The sequence below is a fragment of the Oncorhynchus clarkii genome, chromosome 2 (assembly GCF_045791955.1).
Source record: "Oncorhynchus clarkii lewisi isolate Uvic-CL-2024 chromosome 2, UVic_Ocla_1.0, whole genome shotgun sequence".
In the NCBI taxonomy this organism is placed as follows: Eukaryota; Metazoa; Chordata; class Actinopteri; order Salmoniformes; family Salmonidae; genus Oncorhynchus; species Oncorhynchus clarkii.
Genome location: NC_092148.1, coordinates 49125723 through 49152610, shown reverse-complemented (window position 1 = coordinate 49152610; position 26888 = coordinate 49125723). Strand labels below are relative to the sequence as shown.

The 26888-nt window shown below is 44.5% G+C and overlaps 1 protein-coding gene across 11 annotated transcripts in view; it reads left to right on the top strand.

Moving 5' to 3' along the window:
• Positions 1 to 26888, top strand: part of LOC139368777 (inositol hexakisphosphate and diphosphoinositol-pentakisphosphate kinase 1-like) — a 73864-nt gene that overhangs the window by 39027 nt on the left and 7949 nt on the right. For 4 of the 11 annotated variants that reach the window (XM_071108147.1, XM_071108129.1, XM_071108138.1 and 1 more), the window contains 10 exons: positions 480 to 621; positions 1598 to 1821; positions 2220 to 2347; positions 5120 to 5234; positions 5501 to 5608; positions 5781 to 5897; positions 5978 to 6115; positions 10533 to 10632; positions 11739 to 11867; positions 13876 to 13938. In XM_071108147.1, the coding sequence (XP_070964248.1) occupies positions 480 to 621; positions 1598 to 1821; positions 2220 to 2347; positions 5120 to 5234; positions 5501 to 5608; positions 5781 to 5897; positions 5978 to 6115; positions 10533 to 10632; positions 11739 to 11867; positions 13876 to 13938 (1264 nt within the window). Of the gene's footprint in view, positions 1 to 479; positions 622 to 1597; positions 1822 to 2219; positions 2348 to 5119; positions 5235 to 5500; positions 5609 to 5780; positions 5898 to 5977; positions 6116 to 10532; positions 10633 to 11738; positions 11868 to 13875; positions 13939 to 15340; positions 15648 to 16805; positions 16995 to 26888 lie in introns of those variants that run through there. The other 7 variants (XM_071108182.1, XM_071108174.1, XM_071108201.1 and 4 more) reach the window with 4 other exon arrangements.

The window sequence follows — 26888 nt, the reverse complement described above, 5'->3', positions numbered from 1 at the left end:
GACAGATCCCTTGTTAGCTCAGGGATTTGAACTTGCAACCTTCCGGTCACTAGTCCAACGCTCTAACCACTAGGCTAACCTGCCGCCTCATGCCAAGTATTTCAATACATTATACAGTAACTACATCATAATGTATTATAACTGCTGCCGTTAAGTAAACTAGGGTACCCGTTGCACTGATGTGAGGCTCCGTTGCACTGATGCATTGATGTGAGGCTCCATTGACAATTCCATCAACTTGAGCAGTCCTTGAAAAGTGTTTTTGAGATTTGATTGTTTTTAATCTACCATCCTGTTTCCTATCCATTCCTTACTGTACCGCCTTCAACTGATCATGCCATTGCTATCGATCTCCAGAGTCTCACGTAACATTTCAACACTACCTGTTATGGATACCAACACTGGCATTGCAGAGTTCCATTAAGTGCTGCACCATTTGTACCACTGTAATAGCGTGTGACCGTTACTATGTTTTGCAGCTGGCCCCTACAGGCAGCCCCTCTCTGGTCAACTCCATGAAGATCATAGGGAACCCAGTGAGGACGTGTGACCAGGTCTACGCCCTCATCCAGAGACTCACCTCCCAGATCCGCAAAAGGCTCGAGGACCCCAAATCTGCAGGTCTGTTCTCTGTTTAGAATTGAATGGAATTTAAATACTTTATTGTCCGATATAAGACTTTTTGACCCATTCCTAATAGGTCAAAATGTAAACATTAGTGGAGACTGCTTTCCAGGTTTGGATTCACTGTTACATTTGCTACCAAAGAGCGGTGCGGAAGCTAACTAGCCAACTGTAAATAAGTGAATTGTTTTACCTCTGTTCGATAGAGAAGTTACTTAGCTCGCTAGCTAAAGTTATTGACGGTTAGTTATCTACCGCTCCTACACTCTTTTGCTAGCTATCGGGAATGCCGTCGTGTCAAAAATATACCTCAAAATGACTAGGTTTCTCCAGTTTTGTTTACATTTTGCTAATGTGATATACACTGAACAGAAATATAAATGCTACATATGAAGTGTTGGTCCCATATTTAATGAGCTGAAATATTAGATCCCAGAAATATAAAATCAGATTTCTCTTAAATGTTATGCACAACTTTATTTATCCCTGTTAGTGAGCATTTCTCCTTTGCCAAGAGAATCCATCCACCTGACAGGTGTGGCATATCAAGAAGATGATTTAACAGCATGATCATTACACAGGTGCACCTTGTCCTAGGGACAATAAAAGGCCAGTCTAAAATGTGTGATGGAGTGCTGCATCAGATGACTTGGCCTCCACAATCACCTGACTTCAACCCAATTTGAGATGGTTTGGGATGAACCACAGAGTGAAGGAAAATCAGCGAACAAGTGCTCAGTATATGTGGGAACTGTTGGAAAAGCATTCCAGGTGAAGCTGTCTGAGAGAATACCAAGAGTGTGCAAAGCTGTCATCAAGGTGGCTACTTTGAAAAATATAAAATATTTTTTGATTTAACACTTTTGTTTTGGTTACTACACGAGTCCATACGTGTTATTTCATCAATTGAATTCCTGTCTAGTGTAAGCTACGCTAACTGTCTGCTGTAAGCTAAGTCCTTTCCTGTTCCCAGACCTGCAGCTGTACCACAGTGAGACCCTTGAGCTGATGCTGCAACGCTGGTCCAAGCTGGAAAGGGACTTCCGGAATAAGAGTGGCCGCTACGACATCAGTAAGATCCCAGACATCTACGACTGTGTGAAGTACGACACGCAGCACAACGCCACGCTGGGCCTGGAGGACACACTGGAGCTGTTCAGGCTGTCCCGTGCCCTGGCCGACATCGTCATACCTCAGGTGAGGGGAAGACGAATACCCACACGTTCACGTTTACCTGCGCAAACGGGGACTATGGCAGTGGTCTCGACCTATCAAGCGGGGAGCATGACTCCTGAACATTTCTTTGCTCCTTGTTGGATAGAGAAACGTGAACACACACAGAGGGAAGGAGTTTTGACCAGCGTGTTACTTTAGAGTCCCGTCCCCTCAGTCTCTGAGGATGATTATGGCTCAAGATGCTTCTTTCTTACTCCTTATCGTTTCCTTTTCAAATGCGTAATGCCGACTAAGCTCACTTTGCTATCCCTTCAAGTACAGTAAGCCTGGCTATGAAATTACAGTTTTAGGAACCTGCCAGAAAATGATCAACCGAAGTAACATCTTTGAGCATGACATTGTTCTGTTTCTCTTTCCAGGAGTATGGCATCAATAAGCCAGAAAAGATGGACATTGCCCAGGCCTACTGCCTGCCCTTGATGAAGAAGATCCAGCTAGACCTGCAGAGGACCCACGAGGACGAGGCCGTCAACAAGCTGCACCCACTGTGAGTTGCAGTGCCACCTGTGACCACGGTCTGTGGCTCGGTGCCACTGGTCTAGGATCAGTTGTTATTATAGATACTCATCACTCTGCTGCAGTTGGTCCCACACTGTCTTTGTCCATTGTCTGAGCCCGAGTTCGTATTAAATCCCTGTTATAATGGGTGTGTACCGCTGGACGCAATGGATTTATTGCTGCTCCCCGACCAGGCCCAAATCCCCATCATTCGAATGAAGAGACACTGATACAAAGGGCACCAATCTGGGTGCCTTGTGAGAATTAGTCTACGAGTGGGTAACCCACCTCTACCATCCATCCTATTGGCCAGCATGCAATCATTGGAGAATAAACTGGATGAGCTCTGTTCGAGACTATCCTATCAACGGGACCTTTAAAAACGATAATATCTTATGTTTCCCCGAGGTTGTGGCTGAACGACGACATGGATAATATACAGTTGGCTGGTTTTCCAGGGCTCCCGAGTAGCGCAGCGGTCTAAGGCACTGCATCTCAGTGCTAGAGGCGTCCCTACAGACCATGGTTCGATTCCAGGCTGTATCACAACCGGCTGTGATTGGGAGTCCCATAGGGCTGTGCACAATTGGCCCAGCGTCGTTAAGGTTAAATAAGAATTTGTTCTTAACTGACTTGCCTAGTTTAAATAAAGGTTAAATAAGTTTTTTTATTTTTTTATCCATGCAGCTGCAAGACAACCGCTATGTCCAGTAAGACGAGGGGTGGTGGTCTGTGTCTATTTGTCAATAACAGCTGGTGCGTGATCTCTAATATTAAGGAAGTCTCTAGGTTTTGCTCAACTGAGGTAGAGTATCTCATAAGCTGTAGACCACGCTATTTACCAGGATAATTTTCATCTGTAGCTGTCTATTTACCACCACAAACCGATGCTGGCACGAAGACCGCACTCAACGAGCTGAATAAGGCCATAAGCACACAAGAAAATGCTCATCCAGAAGAGGCCTGGCACTTTAATGCAGGAAAACTTAAATCCGTTTTACCTCATTTCTATTAGCGTGTCACATGTGCAACCAGAGGGGGGAAAAGCTGGACCACCTTTACTCCAAACACAGAGACTCTTACAAAGCTCTCCCTCACCCTCCATTTGGCAAATCTGACCATAATTCTATCCTCCTGATTCCTGCTTAAAAGCAAGAATTTAAGCAGGAAGCACCTGTGACTCGCTCAATACGCAAGTGGTCAGATGACGCAAATGCTAAACTACAGGACTGCTTTGCTTGCACAGACTGGCATATGTTCCGGGATTCTTCCGATGGCATTGAGGAGTACACCACATCAGTCACCGGTTCATCAATAAGTGCATTGATGACGCCGTTCCCACAGTGACCATACGTACATATCCCAGCCAGATTGTGTGATTACGCTCTCTAGCCGATGTGAGTAAGACCTTTAAACAGGTCAACATTCACAAGGATGCAGGGGCCAGACGGATTACCAGGACGTGTACTCCGAGCATGCGCTGACCAACTGGCAAGTGTCTAACTGAAATGTTCAATCTCTCCCTGACCGAGTCTGTAATACCTACATGTTTCAAGCAGACCACCATAGTCCCTGTGCCCAAGAACGCCAAGGCAACCTGCCTAAATGACTAGCAACCTCACTCACGTCTGTAGTCATGAAGTGCTTCGAAAGGCTGGCGATGGCTCACAACACCATCATCCCATAAAACCTAGACCCACTCCAATTCGCAGTGGGGTGCCAGGACAAAAACTTCTCCCTCAACATGAGCAAGAGCTGATTGTGGACTACAGGAAAAAAAGGGCTGAGCATGCCCGCATTCACATCGACGGGGCTCGAGTGGTCCAACCATACCAAGTCAGTCGTAAGGGGGCACAACAACGCCTATTCCCCCTCAGTAGACTGAAAAGATTGGGCAAGAATCTTCAAAAAGTTCTACAGATGCACCAACGAGAGCATGGTTGCATCACCGCCTGGTATGGCAACTGCTCGTCATCCGTCTGCAAGGCGCTACAGAGGGTAGTGCGTACGGCCCAGTACATCACTGGGGCTAAGCTTCCTGCCATCCAGGACCTCTATACCAGGCGGTGTCAGAGGAAGGCCCTAGTCATAGACTGTTCTCTCTGGTACCGCAAGCCGTACCGGAGCTGCTGCTACTCTGTCTATGCATAGTCACTTTACCCCTACCTACATGTACATATGACCTCAATTACCTATACTAACCCGTACCCCCGCACATCGACTCCCTGGTTATTATTTTATTATGTTGCTTTTTTTGAAACTTTAGTTTAATTAGCATTTCCTTACTCTGCGTTGTGGGTTAAGGGCTTGTAAATAAGCATTTCACAGTAAGGTCTACACCTATTCTATTCAGCGAATGTGACAAATAAATAAAATTTTATTTGATAGTTGAATATTTAAAAATGATTTCCAAATGCATTTCAAATACCCCTAGGACCAAACAGAGTACTTAAATTTTGTATTTGAAAATACACTTATTTCCAATATTCTACTTGTATTTTCTAATTAAATACTTAAAAATGTATGTGAAAGTATTTGCAATCAATAGTATTAAATAGTATTTGAACCGCGGTCGCCCTAGGAGCAGTTCTTATAACACCATGTTGGGGAGTGAGTTCCACTTTCCTAGGACCAGGTCTGGCTATGTACCACTGCCACTGTCCCAGCTTCAGTTTCTATCCAGTAAACCTGCCATTGAGGTGTGTCTCTAGAGCCCCCGTAAGTGATCACCCTTTGTCTTTCATTCCCTCTGGTGGTTCAGGTACTCGCGGGGGGTCATGTCTCCAGGGCGTCACGTCCGGACCCGCCTCTATTTCACCAGCGAGAGCCACGTCCACTCGCTGCTCAGCATCTTCCGCTACGGCGGACTACTGGATGTACGTTGTCACTGTTAAAGTAGCCTGGTCCCAAATCTAGTTGGCATGATAATAGTGACAATGATCATAGCTTAGGAGTTGTCAAGATGGCACAAACAGATCTGGGGCCAGGTTAGTTGTTGTAAAGGGATAGTTCACTTGAAGTACCAATTGTGATACTACACTTAAGGTCATGAATATTGCAGACTTGGGTTCAAAATCAGAAGAAAAATAATTTTAGTGTAGTTTTCTCTGGTTATAATGTTGTGTGTTTGCGTGTGTGACAGGAGGTGAAGGACCAGCAGTGGAAACAGGCCATGGATTACCTCAGTGCCGTCTCTGAACTCAACTACATGACTCAGATAGTCATCATGCTGTATGAGGATAACAACAAGGTCAGTTAGGCCTCTCTGTCCCTATGTCAGTCGTCTTTTCTTTCTGAAGTATTACTGCACCTGGTACCATTACTGTACCATCCTGTCAGTATGTGTCTCTTCCTCTCACTCCCTCGCTCTGTCGTATAGCCTCAGTGCTTCAGTTTTGTGTGTCTTTGTGTGTGTTGAACAGGACCCCGGGTCAGAGGAGCGTTTCCACGTGGAGCTCCACTTCAGTCCCGGGGTGAAGAGTTGTGAGGACGAGGAGAACGTCCCTCTGGGCTTTGGCTTCCGCCCAGCCTCCGCTGAGGTCTGTGTGGTGTCTGTGGGGGTGGGTGTGTCTGTCCACAGCCCCCCCCCCCCCTCATCGGTCTCTTTAATCCAATCCAGAACCAGGAGAAGCAGACCAACCAAGGCAGTCTGGAGGACCTATCACAGGACGAGCCTGACCGGGCCCTGCCTCTCTCTGAGCTAATCAGCATCAGAAGATCACCCATGATACGCAACCGCAAGACTGGCTCCATGGAGGTACTTGATCAGGGCCATGTCAGTTATTGTGTCCCCTGTCCCAAATTGAGTGTATTCCACATTTAGGGTGGTGTCTTTTTGGTGCACGCAACGGAAAACAGTTTGCAATGGAAAATATTTGTTGTTGTTCCTACCTGTTTGAGTTAATAATAATAAACATAACCCAGGCACAACTTTCATCTGTTCAGATATTGTATTGCCGGGATAGGCCTGTTTGAATCCAAACCCACATAGAAAGAGACAAACCTTAATTTTGTAATACTTTACGGAAATCCAACGCTTCTCAGGCTACATAGCATTTTAACGCCCTGTGTAGCCCGTCCCTATTAGTGGATTCTTTAGTAAAGTAATGCGTCTGTTTTTACAAATGAATGGAGACCAGTTTTACCTAATTTCTATCAACATGTTAAATGTGCAACCAGAGGGAAAAGAACTCTGGACCACCTATACTCCACACACAGAGACACATACAAAGCTCTCCCTCGCCCTCCATTTGGCAAATCTGACCATAATTCTATCCTCCTGATTCCTGCTTACTGCTTACAAGCAAAAATTAAAGCAGGAAGCACCAGTGACTAGATCAATAAAAAAAAGTGGTCAGATGAAGCAGATGCTAAACTACAGGACTGTTTTGCTAGCACAGACTGGAATATGTTCTGGGATTCCTCCAATGGCATTGAGGAGTACACCACATCAGTCATTGGCTTCATCAATAAGTGCATTGATGACGTCGTCCCCACAGTGACCGTACGTACATACCCCAACCAGAAGCCATGGATTACAGGCAACATCCGCACTGAGCTAAAGGCTAGAGCTGCCGCTATCAAGGAGCAGGACTCTAAGCCGGAGGCTTATAAGAAATCCCGCTATGCCCTGCGACGAACCATCAAACAGGCAAAGCGTCAATACAGGACTAAGATCGAGTCGTACTACACTGTCTCTGACGCTCATCGGATGTGGCAGGGCCTGCAAACCATTAGACTACAAAGGAAAGCACAGCCGAGAGCTACCCAGTGACACGAGCCTACCAGACGAGCTAAACTACTTCTATGCTCGCTTTGAGGCAAATAACACTGAAACATGCATGACAGCACCAGTTGTACCGGAAGACTGTGTAATCACGCTCTCCGCAGCTGATGTGAGTAAGACCTTTAGACAGGTCAACATTCACAAGGCCACAGGGCCAGACGGATTACCAGGACGTGTACTGCGAGCATGCGCTGACCAACTAGCAAGTGTCTTCTGACATTTTCAACCTCTCCCTGTCTGAGTCTGTAATACCAACATGTTTTAAGCAGACCACCATAGTGCCTGTGCCCAAGAACACTGAGGTAACCTGGCTAAATGACTACAGACCCGTAGCACTCACGTCTGTAGCCATGAAGTGCTTCGAAAGGCTGGTCATGGCTCACATCAACACCATCATCCCAGAAACCCTAGCCAATTTGCATACCGCACCCAACAGATCCACAGATTATGCAGTCTCTATTGTACTCCAAACTGCCCTTTCCCACCTGGACAACAGCCACACCTATGTGAGAATGCTATTCATTGACTACAGCTCAGCATTCAACACCATAGTGCCCTCAAAGCTCATCAATAAACTAAGGACCCTGGGACTAAACACATCCCTGCGCAGCTGGATCCTGGACTGCCTGACGGGCCACCCCCAGGTGGTAAGGGTAGGTAACAACACATCCGCCACGCTGATCCTCAACACAGGTGCCCCTCAGGGGTACGTGCTCAGCCCCCTCCTGTACTCCCTGTTCACTCATGACTGCATGTCCAGGCACGACTCCAACACCATCATTAAATTTGCCGATGACACAACAGTGGTAGGCCTGATCATCGATGAGACAGCCTATAGGGAGGAGGTCAGAGACCTGGCCGTGTGGTGCTAGGACAACAACCTCATCGTGATGAAGACAAAGGAGATGATTGTGGACTACAGGAAAAAAAGGACCATAGCCTGCCCCCATTCTCATCGATGGGACTGCAGTGGAGCAGGTTGAGAGTTTCAAGTTCCTTGGTGTCCACATCACCAACAAACTAACATGGTCCAAGCATACCATGATAGTCAGGAAGCGGGCACAACAAAACCTATTCCCTCTCAGGAGACTGAAAAGATTTGGCATGGGTCCTCAGATCCTCAAAAAGTTCTACAGCTGCGCCATCGAGAGCCTGACTGGTTGCATCACTGCCTGGTATGTCAACTGCTCGGCCTCCGAAGTGCTTTTCAAATGGCCCAGTACATCACTGGGGCCAAGCTTCCTGCCATCCAGGACCTCCATACCAGGCGGTGTCAGAGGAAGGCCCTGAAAATTGTCAAGACTCCAGCCACCCTAGTCATAGACTGTTCTCTCTGCTACCACATGGCAAGCGGTACCGGAGCGCAAAGTCTAGGTCCAAGAGGCTTCTAAACAGCTTCTACCCCCAAGCCATAAGGCTCCTGAACATCTAGTCAAATGGCTACCCAGATTATTCACATTGTCCCCTCTCCACACCACTGCCTGCCACTCTGTTGTCATCTATGCATAGTCACTTTAATTAACTCTACCTACATGTACAGTTGAAGTCGGAAGTTTGCGTACACTTAGGTTGGAGTCATTAACTCGTTTTTCAACCACTCCACAAATTTCTTGTTAACAAACTATAGTTTTGGCAAGTCGGTTAGGACATCTACTTTGTGCATGACACAGGTAATTTTTCCAACAATTGTTTAGACAGATTGTTTCACTTATAATACACTATCACAATTCCAGTGGTCAGAAGTTTACATACACTAAGTTGACTGTGCCTTTTTCAGAAAATGATGTCATGGCTTTATAAGCTTCTGATATGCTAATTGACAACATTTGAGTCAATTGGAGGTGTACCTGTGGATGAATTTCAAGGCCTACCTTCAAACTCAGTGCCTCTTTACGTGACATCATTGGAAAATCAAAAGATATCAGCCAAGATATCAAGACCTCCACAAGTCTGGTTCATTCTTGGGAGCAATTTCCAAATGCCTGTAGGTACCACGTTCATCTGTACAAACAATAGTATGCAAGTATAAACACCATGGGACCACACAGCTGTCATACAGCTCAGGAAGGAGATGCGTTCTGTCTCTTAGAGATGAACGTACTTAGGTGCAAAAAGTGCAAATCAATTCCAGGACAACAGCAAAGGACCTTGTAAAGACGCTGGAGGAAACCGGTACAAAAGTATCTATATCCACAGGAAAACGAGTCCTATATCGACATAACCTGAAAGGCTGCTCAGCAAGGAAGAAGCCAGACTACGGTTTGCAACTGCACATGGGGCCAAAGATCATACATTTTGGAGAAATGTCCTCTGGTCTGATGAAACAAAAATAGAACTGTTTGCCATAATGTGTTTGGAGGAAAAAGGGTGAGGCTTGCATGGCGGCAGCATCATGTTGTAGGGGTGCTTTGCTGCAGGAGGACTGGTGCACTTCACAAAATAGATGGCAGGAAAATTATGTGGATATATTGAAGCAACATCTCAAGACATCAGTCAGGAAGTTAAAGCTTGGTCGCAAATGGGTCTTCCAAATGGACAATGACCCCAAGCATACTTCCAAAGTTGTGTCAAAATGGCTTAAGGAAAACTAAGTCGAGGTATTGGAGTGGCCATCACAAAGCCTTGACCTCAATTCTATACAATTTTTTGGGCAGAACTGAAAAGCGTGTGCGAGCAAGGAGGCCTACAAACCTGACTCAATTACACCAGGTCTGTCAGGAGGAATGGGCCAAAATTCACCCAACTTATTGTGGGAAGCTTGTGGAAGGCTACCCAAAACGTTTGACCCAAGTTAAACAATTTAAAGGCAATGCTACCAAATACCAATTGAGTGTATGTAAACTTCTGACCCACTGGGAATGTGATGAAAAAATAAAAGCTGAAATAATCAATCTCTACTATTATTCTGAGATTTCACATTCTTAAAATAAAGTGGTGATCCTAACTGACCTAAGACAGACAGGGAATTTTTACTAGGATTAAATGTCAGGAATTGTGAAAAGCTGAGTTGAAATGTAATTGGCCAAGGTGTATGTAAACTTCCGACTTCAAATGTACATACTACCTTAACTAACCGGTGCCCCCGCACATTGACTCAGTACCGGCGCACCCCCCTGTATATATTGTTATTTTTTACTGCTCCTCTTTAATTACTTGTTAATTTTATCTCTTATTCTTATCCATATTTTTTGAAACTGCACTGTCGGTTAGGGGCTCGTAAGTAAGCATTTCACTGTAAGGTGTTGTATTCGGCACATGTGACTAATAACATTTGATTTGATGTCTCCATTAGTGACTGCATGATTATTTCGCTACCTGTCTAAGTGTCAGCTGTTTGTCTGTCTGTCTCGGTCTGTCGCACTGTGACAATCTCCCTGTCCCCACCCAGGTCCTCTCCGAGACCTCCCCCGGCTCCTCCAAGGGCGCCTCCTACCGCCTCTTCCCATCCTGCTCGCGCCAGTCCCCTGAGATCAAACCGACTGGCCTAGGTGGGTATCTGGTTTCTGCCAACCACTGCTGCCACTGTCATATTTCAGCAACGCTGTCATCAGTGCTCACTAATCTCTTTGGGTCATGTGAATGACCTCTCTCTCTCTGTGTCTCGCTTGCTCTCTCGTTCTCTGTCTCGTTCTGTTGCTCTCTCGTTCTCTCTCCGGCCATCTCTTTCTCTCTCCCCCCTTTCCCTCTCTCTGTACCTCTCTCTTTCCCTTTCCCTTTCCCTTTCCCTTTCTCTGTCTCTCTGTCTCTCTGTCTCTCTCTCTCGCTCTCTCGTTCTGTCTGTTTTCCCTCCCTATTTGTCTCTCCCTCTCGCTCCTTTTCTCCTCTCTCTTTCTGATGGCTGCATAGCTGCCGTGACTCCATAGTGGTAGGTAGGTCCGGCAGCCAAAGCTCCCAGGCTTAGACTATGTAAGCCAGAGGTCAATGGAGAGTCAGTGGAGAGAATGCATCTTAGGCTGTGTCCCAAATGGCCCCCCTATTCCCTTTATAGTGCACTACCATGGGCCTGGTCAAAAGTCCTGGATTATGTAGGGAATAGGGGGCCATTTGGGACGTAGCCTTAGAGCCCCACCACCAAGGACCTCTCCTGCCAATAGGGCTCTATATATGGGGGTCTGGGCTCCGCAGACCCCCCCCCCCCCTGGATGCTATTCCAGTCTGTCTCCATTTACATGAATCTGTCAAGAGAAGCAAGGAAACTTCCACAAGTTGATTCAATATAACCTCAGATACAATTAGTCCCCCTTATTTCTTAAATCTATGTCATCCTTTGTCTGTGGTCCTACCAGTTGTCGATATAAGTGTAAAGCCTTTAGGCAGTCTCCTTTCCCAGGAGGAGACCTTAAGGAGAGGCTTTATCTATTTTTCTTTTAGGAGGGGTTAGGGGCCCGCTGTTAGGAGTGGTCTCCGTTTGTGTGCTCCACTCTATTCATAAACACACACAGGCACACACACACACACACACATACCCCTTAGCAACACTGAACTGCTCTTATTAAGAACCGCATGGTGTGCAATGAGAACTAACAACCCCCCCCCCCCCCCCCCCCCCCCCCATTCCCCTCCTCTCTCCCACCCCGCGGTTCTTCCACAACAGGGTCCCTGTGCTCGGGCCTCTTCAGTGCCTCTGTCCTGGGGGTGTCCTCTAGCGCCCCCAACCTGCGGGACTACGTCCGCACCCACCACCGCAAACCCCCCCTGTCCCCCGGTTTGCCTTTTGGAGATGGTACGTCCTTCCTCTATCCATCTCTCTCTCTCACTATGGACCGCTATCTAGCTCCTGTCTTTTCAAATGGACGCTGAAAATGCCGTACAGTGCCCGTAGAAAAAGGGAAAAAAAGTTCAAAATGTCAAATGTCCGCCATATCTGCCATTTTTAGTTCCTGCTCAAACACTCTTTACTCTCCTTCCCAACCTTGGTGGACAAGATGTTATTTGATCACCCAAATTATCCGTGAGCCCTCCTTTCCCCCCTCTATCCTTCTGCCTCTAGAACAATCCTCTGCTCGAGTGGTCCCCCACCCCCCAACAGCATGAGCAGAGACCAGGGATTGTGATTATATGCTAATACATTGCATGCTGAGCATGGATTGGTATTGGATTGCGCACAATCAAATGCGTTACCCATGACCAGTAATCCTGCTTCTCCTAATCAAAGCAACATGGGTTCCCTTTGATTACATGACATAACCTGTGTGTGATTAGGTTGCTAAGTAAATCTCGTCTATACAATTGTATATATTCTGTATCAGTGTGCATGTCATGTCATAACTAGGGGGTAAAAGGATTTGTTAATCAACGGGGAATTTTCTATATTAACCCCTTAATTTAGGGAAGCGAAGGCTTGAAATCTGCCTTGAGATCCATTAATCCAGCATTGCATAATTCCCACTTGCATACCACAATTTCCTGGCTCACTATAGAGTGAAATGGTGAGTTGACTATTATTATAGCCACCCAGGGGGTCCTCGTCTAAATTGAACTCTGATTATCGCACATGTTTTCATCAGGGCATATGGCTTGAAATGTTGGAGCACAAAGATTGGCTTAATTTAATCCAAAAGCTGACACCTACCTCTCGTCATCAGATCAGCGAGCGCCCTGATAGTAACTGCACAGTATGTAATATGAAGACCAAATGACCTGCCCACCTGCATGTGAAGAGGAACGATTGTTCCAATGCGGATTGAATTGAAGTGCTCGTTTTGTCCAATGGGTGTCACTGTGCACTTTGTTTTCACCGTATTAGGTACACGTTAAGAAATGGTCGCTTTAATATTATGCTTGAAGATGTTACATCTTTTGCTTGTAGGAGACTAGAGATGTGCGGGGTTTAGAATAACACCAAGGCTTTTCTCTGGTGATGGGGGTTTTGTCTCTGTGTTTTTGCAATCTCACTCACTCACTCACTCACTCACACACTCACACACTCACACACACACTCACTCACTCACTCACATAATGCTGGCCAAAGACAAATGAGCAATGATTGTGTTTACAGTCACAGCTCTCAAATCCAGATGGTTACACTATTGTAATATAGGTTGATGTTAAATCTCAGTTGCCATCACTGGATGTTTCCTTTCCAGATCATTTTGTCGTAGCATATTCTTTAGAGAGAATAGACTCGAAAGACTGTTCCAGAAAGATTGAAGATTTAAGTACATTTTAGGCTATTGGTGACTTGCGCAAATGTCAGTCCTCTGTCTCCATTCAAAACGACCACAATTGAGTTATCATTCGCTTTTCCATCCCATCCACCTTCTCCATTGTTCCTTCATTACCCCTTCTTCCATGCTGCCTTCCCATGCTGCATATCACTCACCACACACAGGCACACGTATACCATACATAGCTGCAGCATTATAGAGAGGAACTACTTGGGCTCCCGAGTGACGCAGCGGTCTAAGGCACTGCATCTCGGGTACTAGAGGCGTCACTACAGACCCTGGTTTGATTCCAGGCTGTATCACAACCGGCCGTGGTTGGGAGTCCCATAGGGCGGCGCACAATTGGCCCAGTGTCGTTAGGGTGTGTGTAGGCCGTCACTGTAAATAAGAATTTGTTCTTTTAACTGACTTGCCTAGTTAAATAAATAAATACATATATTTGTTTAAAGACACAGGGGTCAGGAAAACTCACACGTAGGTACATATGCACTCACACTAGATACAGGCATGTGCACAGGTAGCATGTATCCCCAGTAACGCCAGTTACCCTTCTTATTTCCTCAGAGCTGTTCTCTATGCCGGCAGTAAAGAGATTTTCTGTGTCGTTTGCCAGGCATCCGACTAACGGTATGTCTGCCTTTTTTCAAGTATACCTCGCCACTCCTTAGTTTCCCTTTTATATCTTGCATGTCTTTCGGGGGGGGAACTATTTTGGGTTTGAAATTGGCTGCGTAATTACATCCATATCAAGATCTCGATTTCTCTTGAGTTTCTACTTCACAAGACGTCCTGTCTCCATCTGTTTGGTTTCAACGTTCATTCTTAGCAACATCTGTGTTTATCGGCCTCTACACTGCATTTATCTGTTAACATCTGATCCACCATTTTCCTACAGGATGGATATACACTGAGTGTACAAAACATCAGGAACTCCTTCCTAATATTGAATTGCAACCCCTTTTGCCCTCGAACAGCCTCAATTTGTCGGGGCATGGACTCTACAAGGTATCGAAAGCGTTCCCCTAGGGATGCTGGCCTGTGTTGACTCCGATGCTTCCCACAGTTGTGTCAAGTTGGCTGGATGTCCTTTGGCTGGTGGACCATTCTTTATACACGCGGGAAACTGTTGAGTGAGAAGCCCAGCAGCGTTGCGGTTCTTGACACAAACCGGTGGCCTCAAGCACCAACTAACTACCATATCCCCATTCAAAGGCACTTAAATATTTTGTCTTGCCCATTCACCGTCTAAATGGCACACATACACAATCCATGTCTCAGCACATTAAAAAAAATCCTTTGTTAACCTGTCTCTTTCCCTTCATCTACACCGATTTTGAAGTGGATTTAACAAGTGACGTCAATAAGGGATCATAGCTTTTAACCTGGTCGGTCTATGTCATGGAAAGAGCATGTTTCGTACACTCAGTGTTTTGTATATGGAATATATCCCCTCCGATATATCACCATGTGTTGCTGTGTATACATATTACTTGTCCTCACATGCTCCTATTTGTTCATTCAAACCCACGATTAGCCCCTCCACCATTCCAGTCTACTTTTAGATTAGGATAACCCGTGTTTAAAGTAAATGAATAGCCTTCAAAAAAAAAAAAACTTTTTACTCGTGAAATGACTGTCAAATCTCTTGTTCGACTCGTGATAGACCTTTCAGTTTGACCCACTGAAAACGGAGTTTGTGCTAAACCTACGGAATAATAGTATCCAAACGATGGGTGATGGAGGGAAGGGTTGAGTCTATATCCTTTCATTTTAATTCATGTTTTGGCGTTCAAATGTGGCTGTACCACTTGGTGATTGACAGAAAGGGCATTCACATTACAACGTTCTGTGGAAGAGATATTGCCGTATGTGTGTTGCTTTGTGTGTCCACGCCACTTAATCATCGGAAACTTCTGGGGGATTGACCAACCGTTCATTTCTCCCGTCTCTCTTCCTGGTCTCAAGCTAGTCTTGTTGCTATGTACTTTGCTGTGCGCTATTAAAGGTATTGGTACTTGGCATGGCCTAGGTGTCCAGGCAGCAGTGTACCATCCAGCGGGTTGGATGGGTTCGTCGTGCATGGATGAACCCTTTGATGGCAGTCAGATTTGTCCCAACCTATTGGAGCTGAGCTGCTACGATGGGGGAAAATAACAGTGGTGAGCATTTGTGCACAACGTTGTTCGACAGTGAACAAATATACATGTGTTGGGACTTCTTCTTCTGTAGCTTGGTTTATGGAGAGACCCATTCAAACTGCCGACTCTGGGCCTTGCTCTTCCTCTCGCTCCGTTGAACAGATTGAGGATTGAGGGAGTTTCCCGAATAGCAGTATTGTATGTCATTCAAGTGCCTGGATCATCTGACTATGAGGAGCAGATGGACTATGCGTAGCCTCCGTAATGGAGAGATTCCACACATGGTTTCTGTGTCTGTGTTGACAGAGATTTGCGTGGACTTCTGCTGGTACTCAATGCGATGGCTACGGTGATCAGTGTTTTTATAGGTGGCCTTAAACAGTGCAGCCCATGCAGTATGTAGAAAGGTGGGTTTGGATACAGTACGGTCTGGACCTGCATCGCAAATTAATAGCTATATAAACTGGCAGTACTTAAAAGAGAGGTGGGGTGGATAAATGGCTTTTCTGTGTCTCTTTGGTCTGATTATGTTTTTCAAGCGGGCGCTAAACAGGGATTTCCCATTACTGATGCACAGTAACTCTTCATCCGACCTACAGTACTCAACAGACCCTCATTCATGTAACCAACCCACTCCATCTGCCCATTAACACCTGTTGCCTTTGTTCTGACCTCTATCTAAGTTAGACATCCACAGTCGCACAATACTGTGTTGCCATGAATGATGCATTGGATCAAAGGAGCTATTTGAGATTGACATTGGGCCAATCTTTGTCTCCGGTAGATATCGTTACGTCTGTTCAATTGTTTACAGTATTTCTGAGGCGATTTATGAGGTACTACTCATAGGGTCTTCAGGTGTGTTCCCATTTTCTATGGTCTGACATTCCCCCTTGAGGTAAAAATGCTTTTTTTTTTTTATTCCACATGAAAACATTGATTCCTTGTTTTGTAGTTCAGTTTTTTCTTGAAAGAATCACCCTTTGTGATCTTCTACACTCCTGAGACAGGTGTGGTGTTGGGAGTCCAAAAAAAGCCTTGTAACTCATGGAGATGAAAGAGGCATTATGACTGACGTGCCTGTAAGCATTTCTACCATGTTTAGGCTTCCAATGTGCATTACCCATTACCCAGCATTACCCCGTGATAATCAGATGGTGAGAACTGTAGCTGGACAGTTGTTTTTCCTTTCTCCATGTGTCAGTTGAGTGGATGAGAGCCTGTAGCCTTGTTTCTTTAGAATGAAAACGAGCGCCTGCCCCTTTAGCATTATGCACGTACCGGCCCACCTACAGTCTTTTTCTTTTGCTCCTCTTCCACTGTGCTCTCTTCCTCGCTCTGCCTCTTCTTCCTCAGAGCCCCTAGACGAGCATCTTGTAGCCCAGCTGCTGAAGGGGCTCGTCACTGACCCGGCCCTCCTGTGTTGCCCCCCTCTGGCCTCTCTGGACAGGGCCATGGCCCACCACCTGCACCAGTGCCCCTACCACCTGCGCCTCCTCAGGAACTGGCTGGTGTCCGGCCAAGACCTCCCCGAGTGCCTCTACGGTCAGCCCTCTGTAGACCTCCCGTGTCCTCCTCTCCACCCCTTCATGCAGTGCTGGGGTGCTGCCAATGCAGGCTTGTTGTTTTGCTTTTCCCTCTCCCCACTTTTTTTTCCTTTTTTTTTCCCGTCTCTTCTGTCTTCATTTATTTTTATTTTTTTTGTCTAACTCGGTATCACTGTCTACATGAGAATGGCATCAGTCTAATTTGTTGCCCTATTCCTTCCCTGTCTGTCTCTTAACCCGTCTCTTGCTCTGTCTATCTGCATGCCTGCCAGAAAATGCAGCAGTGGCAACTATAAAGGGAGTGTTCATTCTCCTATCGATGGATCGATACCCCTTACTCATTTTGCTGCTTAGGCTTTTCATCCAAAAGGATCTTTTGCCAGCTTTCATTTCATTTCGAGATCTTTTTTTATCGGGCTTGACAGAAAAAGAAAAGGCAATCCTAAGGCACTGTGGCTGCTGTACCTGATGCCGTATTCTGTGCAGCCCCTGCTCTGGAAACTGCACGACAACCAGCACTGCCTCTGCATGTTGGCAAGTCTACATGGCTTTACTATTGAATGACCATGGACAAACCTCTTCTAGAAGGGTTTCTGCTGCTGAGTGAAGTGCAATGCATGCTACCCCCTAGGTTGGGGGTAACACAGCAAACACTATGAACAGGTGGGGGTGAATGGGAAGTGGCACCAACAACTATTGTACAGTCCTTTTGGGACTGCTGCCTGATTGTTGATTCAGATATACTTAATTGGAATGATGGTGACACTGCACTATGGGAGGTACCATTTGAGAATCCATTAATGATATGTTGGTCTTTTGACAAGATTTAAGATCTAAGATCTGTCTGTGGTGAATATCTAGGTCGTTAGCTAATTAAGCGGTGGTCTGTCAGTAAACTACCGATTTTTCAGGGGAGTTTCTGGAGCTTGAATCGATGTCCCCCTTTTGTGCCTACGCATCTCCACCCTTGAGAGTACTAGACATCAGTCCAGAGCTCTGTAGCTGTACAGGAAATCACTTGAGTTATTTTAGGAAATACTTCATACTTTATTACTATTCTCCTTAGTAGACTTGTAAATGGAGTATCATTCTCTTCCATGAATTTGTCAGCCTGATGTTTTCTCGCGCCATCTTTTTATTTGGATCTCCCTCCTCCCTACCACTAGGGATGCCACCCACACAAAAGAAAAGCCTTCAGAAATGGCATTTTGTGACCCAGGAAACAAAATAGCAAAGTTTCAACATCATTATGTGGAGAGTGAATATGAACACTGAGGGGTTCAAAACTAGTGAAGTTGCACAGTTAAATATTATAAATCTAAGGTACTATTTCAAAATCATTAGTGCATTTTGGGTCATTTACCGCTAGCGACATATGAGGTTGCCATGTTACGATTGTTACACACGTTCTGTTGGCCATGCTTGCAGAAAGCAACGTACAGTGCCGTCAGAAAGTATTCATACCCCTTCACTTATTCCACATTTTGTAGTTACAGCCTGAATTCAAAATGGATTCAAATGTTTTTTTCTTTCTCACCTGTCTACACACAATACCCCCATAACGACAAAGTGAAAACCTGTTTTCAGGTTTTATACAAAAGTATTGAAGAAAATAAAATGCGTATCTCATGTATTTGAGTATTCACAACCCTCTGCTATGACACTCCAAATGGAAAGGCAAGGGAAACGGGAATTTCTTGATTTCACTACAACTTGATTGGAGTCCAACTGTGGCCAATTCAATTGTTTGGACATGATATAGAAGCAAACACAACTGTCTTTATAAGGTCCCACAGTTGACAGTGCATGTCAGAGCAGAAGCTGCACCATGAAGTCCAAGGAACAGTCCATATAGAGCTCCAAGATATATGCCTCATCACAATTATATCTGGGGAAGTGTATAAAACAATTTATAGAGTGTTTGAAAGTTTCCAAGTGCACAGTGGTCTCCATCATTGGAAAATGTAATATATATATATATATATATATCTCAAACTTCCTAGAGCTAGCCGTCCGGGCAAGAAGGACCATTTGAAAATCTGTGGAAAGACTTGAAGATTGCTGTTCACTGCTGCTGCCCATCTAACTTTAACATAGCTTGAGAACATCTGGAAGGAAGAATGGGAGAAAATCCCCAAATCCAGATGTGCAAAGCTGATACAGACACCCAAAATGACTCTCAACTTTAATAGCCGCCAAAGGTGCTTCTTCAAGTATTCACAACCTTTAGGCAATACGTTAGGTACATTTAAATTTATGGATTACATTTTTAATACATTTGGCAACATTTCAAAATGTTTTCATTATGGGGTATTGTGTGTAAATTGGTGAGAAAAATATTTGTAATACATTTTGAATTCAGGCTGTAACACAACAGTTTGAATGGGTCAAGGGGTATGAATACTTTATGTACCTGTATGTACCAGACCAAAAGAATCCCGAAATAATACGAGACTGTTTAAAGGTGCTCTGGATTTTTTAAAGATGCCAAACCAGCTATTTTTGTAGCTGTCGGGAACTTGAATTCTTTGAGAGTTGTGTTAGCTAGCAAATGACGTTGTCTTTAGTTTGGCTAGCAGGCAAGATAAATGATGGCCTTTGAAAGCTAAATACAGTTGCCATGATGTCTTATATTAACCGAGAGAAATGGTTAAAACACATTTCAGGGTTTATCCGGATCAGTGAAAGACCTGTAACCAGGGTTGGGTAGGTTACTTTCAAAATGTAATCTGTTTAGTTACTAGTTTAGTTACCTGCCACATTGTAATCAGTAACTTAACTTTTGGATTGCCCAAACTCAGGAACGTAATCTGATTATTCAGTTACCAATTTAACAACTTCGATTGCAGGATAAGTCCATGTTAAAGTTTACATAGCTGCCATATATGGATGTTTGACTTCCTCTAACCATTGTGTTCTACTACATATAATACGATTAAATTATATCTTTACATTAAAAACCAAAGTCTATCAGAATTCCAGTCATTCCAATAAATGTTATACCCTTTGATTTTCAAGAATAGGACTTGGAAGTATAGATTAACCTAATTGTTTTCTCTGAGCATAACCCCAAAACGAAGGACTACTCTGTTTATGATTTTGTTGTCATGGATGACTGATTGGGCTCATTGATTCGAGTTGAAAATTAAATGCTGCGCTCATGGAATGGCATGCTTTGAGCACTACTGAAAAGTGCTATTTACATGTGTGAAATCAATGCTCAAGCCTATTGTTGAACTGTTTTAATGGGCAAACCCACAGATGAAACGATAACAAAACGGTTGCCCCGCCTCTGTTTTTCGGTGAAAAGCTGAGGGATGGATGTGCCTGGAGAAATGTAGTCACACTCAGATTAATAGACAGAGCTATGGATGCAAGGACTGAGCATCCATGATAACAGGGTTAAAACAATCATTTTGATATGCTTATACTTTGGGTTCTCATGGAGTGTGACAGTTGAACTCATGAGGTGTTTATAAAGATATCTTTGAAGAATCAATGGAATATAAACCCTTTTTCAGGACCCTGTCTTTTAAAGATAATGCGTAAAAATCCAAAATAACTAAACAGATCTTCATTGTAAAGGGTTTAAACACTGTTTCCCATGCTTGTTCAATGAACCATTAACAATTAGTGAACATGCACCTGTGGAACGGTCGTTAAGACACTAACAGCTTAGGCAATTAAGGTCACAGTTATGAAAACTTAGGACACTAAAGAGGCTTTTCTACTGACTCTGAAAAACACCAAAAGATGCCCAGGGTCCCTGCTCATCTGCGTGAACGTGCCTTAGGCATGCTGCAAGGAGGCATGATGACTGCAGATGTGGCCAGGGCAATAAATTGCAATGTCCGTACTGTGAGACGCCTAAGACAGCGCTATAGGGAGACAGGACAGACAGCTGATCGTCCTCGCAGTGGCAGACCACGTTTAACAACACCTGCACAGGACCGGTACATCCGAACATCACACCTGCGGGACAGGTACTGGATGGCAACAACAACTGCCCGAGTTACACCAGGAACGCACAATCCCTCCATCAGTGCTCAGACTGTCCGCAATAGGCTGAGAGAGGCTGGACTGAGGGCTTGTAAGCCTGTTGTAGGGCAGGTCCTCACCAGACATCACCGGCAACAACATCCCCTATGGGCACAAACTCACTGTCGCTGGACCAGACAGGACTGGAAAAAAGTGCTCTTCACTGACGAGTCTCAGTTTTGTCTCACATGGGGTGATGGTCGGATTCGTGTTTATCGTCAAAGGAATGACCGTCACACTGAGGCCTGTACTCTGGATTGGGATCGATTTGGAGGTGGAGGGTCCGTCATGGTCTGGGGCAGTGTGTCAGCATCATCGGACTGAGCTTGTTGTCATTGCAGGCAATCTCAACGCTGTGCGTTACAGGGAAAACACCATCCTCCCTCATGTGGTCAGGATGAGCCTGCAGGAAGGGTGCATGACCCTCCAGCATGACAATGCCACCAGCCATATTGCTCGTTCTGTGCGTGATTCCTTGCAGGACAGGAATGTCAGTGTTCTGCCATGGTCAGCAAAGAGCCCTGATCTCAATCCCGTTGAGCATGTCTGCGACCTGTTGGATTGGAGGGTGAGGGCTAGGCTATCCCCCCCCCCCCCCCCCAGAAATGTCTGGTAACTTGCATGTGTGTGTGTCCAAAAATGGATGGTGCATCTACAGATGGCCCCTTTTTAAAGTCTATCAAAAGTGTGCGAGTTTGAACGTGTCCATTAGGCCTATGGATTACATTTCTATCATCATTAATTAAATAAAGCAATAAATTCCCCAATTTTATTCCATAGGCTGGGACCGCACTGTGCAGCTGTTACGAGCACAATTTTCACTGGCTGTCCACTGGTTTCAAAAACAATGATTGATAGGCAGCTTAAACTTCTTCAATTCAACCATTATTGGGTTCAAATACACATTTGGATTGTGATCATTCATCCACAACAACCACAATCCGTAAAGCACAAATGGCTAAATGAGAGAGCAGCAGTGTGATTCACATCAATGCGCTATGTAGATAATAATAAGTGATATCCGTATCACCGTAGACTATACCACTGCTGTCACCCTTACCTCCAAGCGTTTATTCAAGTTGGATAATATTTGGATGCCAACAGCAGTCGTACCATTGGAAGGCATAGCTTGGACTGTAGCCTACAAAAGCCTATTCCTGCAATCCATTAAACACATTTGGTGTGTCATCATAGTGGTCTTCTGGCCAGACTTGATCAGGTGGAACAAACTTAAACTTGTGCCTTTTTTTTCAATGCCGAATAGAATAGAATGTCATTGAGAAAAGAGTAGTGTCAACAACAACAACAAGTTTTTTTTTTCCTTTCTGAATTTAAAAGTAATCTAGTTTTTTTTAAGTATATAATCTGAGTACAATAATTTAGCTTGTAACGTAAAGGATTACAGTTACAATTTTTTGTAACAGATTTCAAATCTGTTACCCCCCAACTCTGCCTGTAATGTGTTGCTTATGCAAGGATAAAAACCGACCGCACAAATACACTACATGACCTAAAGTATGTGGACACCTGCTCGTAGAACATCTCATTTCAAATCATGGGCATTAATATGGCATTGGTCGCCCCTTTTTCTGCAGGGACTTGCTTCCATTCAGCTACAAGTGCATTAGTGCAGTCAGTGTTCCAATTCATCCCAAATTAGTTTGATGAGTTTGAGGTCAGGGCCCTGTGCAGGCCAGTCAAGTTCTTCCCCACCGATCTCGACAAACCGTTTCTGTATGGACCTCGCTTTGTGCACGTGGGCATTGTCATGCTAAAAAATGAAGGGCCTTCCCCAGACTGTTGCCACAAAGTTGGAAGCACAGAATTGTCTAGAATGTCATTTGTATAGCGTTAAGATTTCCCTTCACTTTAACTAAAGGGTCTAGCCCGAACCATGAAAAACAACCCCAGACCATTATTCCTCCTCCACCGAACTTCACAGTTGCCACTATGCATTCGAGCAGGTAGCGTTCTCCTGGCATCCGCCAAACACAGATTCGTCCGTAGGACTGCCAAGATGGTAAAGCGTCTGGAGCAGCGTTTCCACTGCTCCAGAGTCCAATGATGGCGAGCTTTGCACCACTCCATCTGACGCTTGGCATTGTGCATGGTGATCTTAGGCTTGTGTGCGGTTGCTCGGCCATGAAACCCATTTCATGATGCTCTCGACAAACAGTTCTTGTGCTGACGTTGCTTCCAGAGGAGGTTTGGAACTCGCTACGCGCTTCAGCACTCCACGTTCCCATTCTGTGAGTTTGTGGGGCCTACCACTTTGCGGCTGAGCCGTTGTTGCACCTATACGTCTCCACTTCACAATAACAGCACTTACAGTTGACCGGGGCAGCTTTAGCAGGGCAGAAGTTTGTTGGAAAGGTAGCATCCTATGATGATTGAAAGTCACTGAGCTCTTCAGTACCGGCCATTCTACAGCCAATGTTTGTCTATTGAGTTTGCATGGCTGTGTGCTCGATTTTATACACCTGTCAGCAGCGGGTGTGGCTGAAAATAGCCGAATCCACTATATTGAAGTGGTGTCCACATACTTTGGAATATATAGTGTAGTTCTATGTTGTGTGTCTCTTCCACGATGTCTCACAGGTAGTGAATGAATGGTGCAGTGTAGAATTGTCTTCTCCTCTCACTACATCTGGTATGTGAGCTGAATGTGATATCCATATGGAGGGGAAAGGCTGCGGCACAAAGAGGGGGAACTAGAGGTGGAAAGACTGGGAGAAGAAACGATGGAGCTAGACAGACCGAGGCAAGCAGAGAGAGGGATAGGAAAGGCAAAGAGACCTATAGGTCAGGGGCCGTATCCACGAAGCGTCTCAGAGTAGAAAAATGGTCGTAAGTGATGAGAATAGAGCCTTTTACCCCTACTCTTAAGGGTAAAAATAATAGCTTTATATGTCTCTCTAGTCATACGAGTCCTACTTATTTTACAGATGTTTGTAACCTCATGATTTGGCCTAAAAGGCAACATGCCTGTGGTTCTTGCGCCATATGCTATGGCTTTGGAGTTGTTGAAAGAACGTTTTGATATTTCCATGTAATCAAGCCATAAATAATCTAGACCTACAGTGCTTTCGGAAAGTATTCAGATGGCTTGACTTTTTCCACATTTATTATTCTAAAATGGATTTATATATATTCCCCCCCCCCCCCCCCTCATCAATCTACACACTACCCCATAATGACAAAGCAAAAACATATTTTAGAAATGTTTAACAATGGAAAATATGACATTTACATAAGTGTTCAGACCCTTTACTCAGTACTTTGTTGAAGCACCTTTGGCAGCGATTACAGCCTAGAGTCTTCTTGGGTATGACTCTACAAGCTTGGCACAACTGTATTTGGGGAGTTTCTTCCATTCTTCTCTGCAAATCCTCTCAAGCTTTGTCAGGTTGGATGGGGAGTGTCGCTGCACAAATATTTTCAGGTCTCTCCAGAGATGTTAGATCGGGTTCAAGTCCGGGCTCTGGTTGGGCCGCTCACAGATATTCAGAGACTTGTCCCAAAGTCAATGATGACAGTTTATGACGGTTTTGGAGCAGTGGCTTCTTCCTTGCTGAGCGGCCTTTCAGGTTATGTCGATTATAGGACTCGTTTTACTGTGGATATAGATACTTTTGTGCCTGTTTCCTCTAGCATCTTCATAAGGTCCTTTGCTGTTGTTCTGGGTTTGATTTGCACTTTTCGCACCAAAGTACTTCATCTCTAGGAGACAGAACGAGTCTCCTTCCTGAGCAAAATGACGCTGTGTGGTCCCATGGTGTTTATACTTGCGTACTATTGTTTGTACAGATGAACGTGGTACCTTCAGGTGTTTGGAAATTGCTCCCAAAGATTAACCAGACTTGTGGAGGTCTACAAAAAAAATTTATGAGGTCTTGGCTGATATTTTTTGATTTTCCCATGATGTCAAGCAAAGATGCACTGAGTTTGAAGGTAGGACTTGAAATACATCCACAGGTACACTTCCAATTGACCCAAATGATGTCAATTAGCCTATCAGAAGTTTCTAAAGCCATGACTTCATTTCTGGAATTTTCCAAGCTGTTTAAAGGCACTGTCAACTTAGTGTATGTAAACTTCTGGAATGGTGATACAGTGAAATATAAGTGAAATAATCTGTCTGTAAACAATTGTTGGAAAAATTACTTGTGTCATGCACTAAGTAGATGTCCTAACCGACTTGCCAAAACTATAGTTTGTTAACAAGAAATTTGTGGAGTGGTTGAAAAAGGAGTTTTAATGACTCCAACCTAAGTGTATGTAAACTTCCGACGACTGTATCTTGCGCTTTTGACAATTACTTCACAAGGACTATTTCACATGATATGCCTAAATACTTATAACTCATAACCATTAGGTGAATAAATGATCACTTATTTTTTACTATTTCTTTAACCTACATGTTATTTCAAGTTGTCCCTTTTGGAGCGCAATTTTACATTGTTAAAAAATGTGCTTAAATTGGGCATTTGAAGGCATCTATGTTAACTTTGATTGTGTTGGAAGGGTCTATCATTTTCATCTAAATGCTTTGTGCAAGTGACTTGATGCCTACTGTGCCCAAGCGATTTAGACTTTTTAAACGGGAGTTGACGAGTGTGTTGATATAACAGTAATACTATCAAAGTATCAGATTTGGTAAAAAAAAAAAAAGGTTACTCAAGCCAATATATTAGGGAAGAATTAAGAGTAGGCAAAGTGATAGTGTCAAACTAAAAATCTGTCGGTTTATCTGAATGTTTTACATTCACTGTGGAAAATCTGTCGGTGGCCTTTAGCAAGGCACTTATCTCTAATTGCTCCTGTAAGTCGCTCTGGATAAGAGCGTCTGCTAAGTGACTGAAATGTACATTTTGTCTGAAGCGTGCAATAGAGTTCACAGCTGGCGATGCCTCTGTGATTGGTTATTCCCCATATTTTCAACATTGTCAACAATCACAATTCTTCCTTTGCGGTTCCTCAAACTATCGTAATTACCAGCTGAGAGAACCTTCTTTATGAATTGATTTTACACCTGACTCTGTTTCTGAGCAGTGTCTTATCCTAAAAACCTACTCTGAGCTGGAAGTTTTTGTTGTTGTCTTAGAACATGTTTTAACAGGATCCCTAGGACCTTTTTCTGAATTTCTTTGTGGCTACAGGCCTTTTCCACAGGAGTCACGGTCGATATTCTTTAGCGTTGTCATCTGAGACTTTGGCAGGGCAAAACCCTCTCATGTTCTCCTCTGACCTTGGCTTACCCAGATTTAATGATGATGTTGGAAATGCTTATGGCTGAAGCTCAGCAAACTCAAAAGCTCCAGCAAAGCTTCACCACAGTGTAATCGTTGGGGTTGGTGGCAGTCCGTCCTGACCAAGTTACTTGATTGGTTACTTGTGGCCTATCTCTTGAGAAATCACATTAACACATTGATGAATCTCAATTAAACTGTCAGTCTGTTGGGGGAAGATTTAACATATCAGCGGAAGACTAGAATGTATAACACGTTGGACAGTTCGGGGAGAAATGCATGGCTGAATGCATGTATTCTGGAAAATGGATGAATGAATGATGGATGGATGGATGGATGATGCATTGCTTGACCTCATCCATTCCTTGTGTTTGTGTGGTGATATCGCTTCCATCATGGTGTTCTTTTGGGCTGCAGTGTGTGTGTGTGTGTGTGTGTGTGAGTCAGTGAGAGAAAAGGCTGTCGTCACACAACACTAGGCCTCGGCGCAGGACGTGTACGCCGTTCGCAATGCAAAACAGGTCTTTAGTTGAGTCTCTATGGCTTGCTACTTTAGTGTGAATGACTTGGCTGGATTTTGGCATGGTCCTCGCACGGTGTCCTGC